Consider the following 1,554-nt stretch of genomic DNA (forward strand, 5'->3'; position numbering starts at 1 on the left):
GGCCGCCCCGCCCAAACAGCAGGGCCGGGGCGGTTGGGACCCTCCCAAGGCACCTGGACGCCCACCCCGCAGCCGTTAGCTTCGTCAGGTCCCCTGCCTGCAGAGGTCTCGGGTTCCACCCCGCCGAGGACCGCTAGTCTTTTCACCTCGATCTTCTCCCCGATGCAAGTCGCCATATTTCCAGGCCACGACCTGGGCTCCCGGGATCAGCGCCCTTCTTGCAGTCCCTTCGAGGCAACGCTCCAAGCAACCAGCAGTTCTTGGCGCCCATCAGGCTCGGCTCTCTAGGCCGCCGCTCCTGGCGACGACAGCACAGCCACCGAAAGGTCTCCCGGGCGCCTTCCGAGGCCTGGGCGGCGCCTCCGCGCTCCCATTTTGAAAAACTCCCGCCGGTTGACGTCCGGACAAGGCTAGCGGTGACGTCACGAGGCGGAGGCTCCGGATAGGCTGCGCCCGGGCGCGCATGCGTAATTGGCTTTCCCTGGCCGCTTGCCAGGGTTTCTTGGCCTCGGGCCGGAAGTGCTGAGCTGGGGCCGCCGGTGCGGGAAGTGTTGGCACTCCTGCCCTGGGGAGACCGTGCACGACCCGTGGGAAAGCTAGCCTGACCTGTGAGACATTTCCACCTGTCCGTTACTCACCTGAGGGTCTGAAAACTACTCCAAGTCTGTAAGGGTTTTAAGACTATTTAAAAGTTACAAATGTTGCCCTGTGGGCGTGGCTCAGTGGTTGAGCATAGACCTATGAACCAGGAGGTCATGGTGCGATCCCCAGTATGTGGTGTGCAAGAGGCTAAACTTGACAGGACAGCACTTGGGGAGGAAGAACCTTACCTGGCTTAAACACCCTTTATATCTCTGTGTTTACTCCATACTTTACATAACTGTAACGAATGTGTTCTGTGCTTTAATGAACCCTATTCTTTTGGTAAATTCCTCTTAGGTGTAATAATTCATTTATATAAGAACTTGAGCTGTTACACATGTAATGATGTATTGATCAAAAGGTGGGCTGATCCACTTTTTTAAAAAATTGATTTTAGAGAGAGGAAGGGTGAGAGAAACCGATAAATCCGTATGAGAAAAACAGGGTACTTGCCAGGGCATCAAATCCGCAACCTGGGTATGTGCCTTGACAGGGAACTGAACCCGCCTCCTTTCAATGTGTGGGACAAGGCTCCAACCAACTGAGCCACACCATCCAGGGCAGATACTCTGTTTTTAAACAGTGTTTACCTAACATTGCCTACAAGCTGTAAACAAACAGAAACCCCAAAATATCTGTTCAGTGAAAAGTCAACTTTTCCCTATCATTTCTGAAATCATTCCGGAAAGGTTATTTGATATTTGAGCAGTTGGTGCCAGAGTCCACTCTTTCAATTAGATTCGCTTTTGCTATTGACTTTCCAGAAATACGTATAATTCACTGTCATCGTGGAGGGGGGAGTATTTATCCTTTATTCCATTCATATTAGGTGTGCAGATTGTCAGTCATATAGCCCACTAGTTCTGCATCAATGTAACCTTACCCTATGAAGAATGGACTGCAGTCTCGACC

General features: G+C 51.7%; 1 protein-coding gene across 3 annotated transcripts in view; it reads right to left on the bottom strand.

Annotated features, from left to right (window-relative positions):
- The window catches only part of PLK4 (polo like kinase 4), a 22,249-nt gene extending 21,852 nt beyond the window's left edge, over positions 1 to 397 (bottom strand). For all 3 annotated transcript variants that reach the window (XM_015563324.1, XM_015563323.1, XM_006762819.2), the window contains exon 1: positions 147 to 397. In XM_015563324.1, coding sequence (XP_015418810.1) covers positions 147 to 176 — 30 coding nt within the window. In that variant the 5' untranslated portion in view covers positions 177 to 397. The remainder of the gene's footprint in view (positions 1 to 146) is intronic.
- Between the last annotated feature and the right edge of the window lie 1,157 nt (positions 398 to 1,554).

Source organism: Myotis davidii, unplaced genomic scaffold (assembly GCF_000327345.1).
Source record: "Myotis davidii unplaced genomic scaffold, ASM32734v1 scaffold438, whole genome shotgun sequence".
Taxonomy (NCBI): Eukaryota; Metazoa; Chordata; class Mammalia; order Chiroptera; family Vespertilionidae; genus Myotis; species Myotis davidii.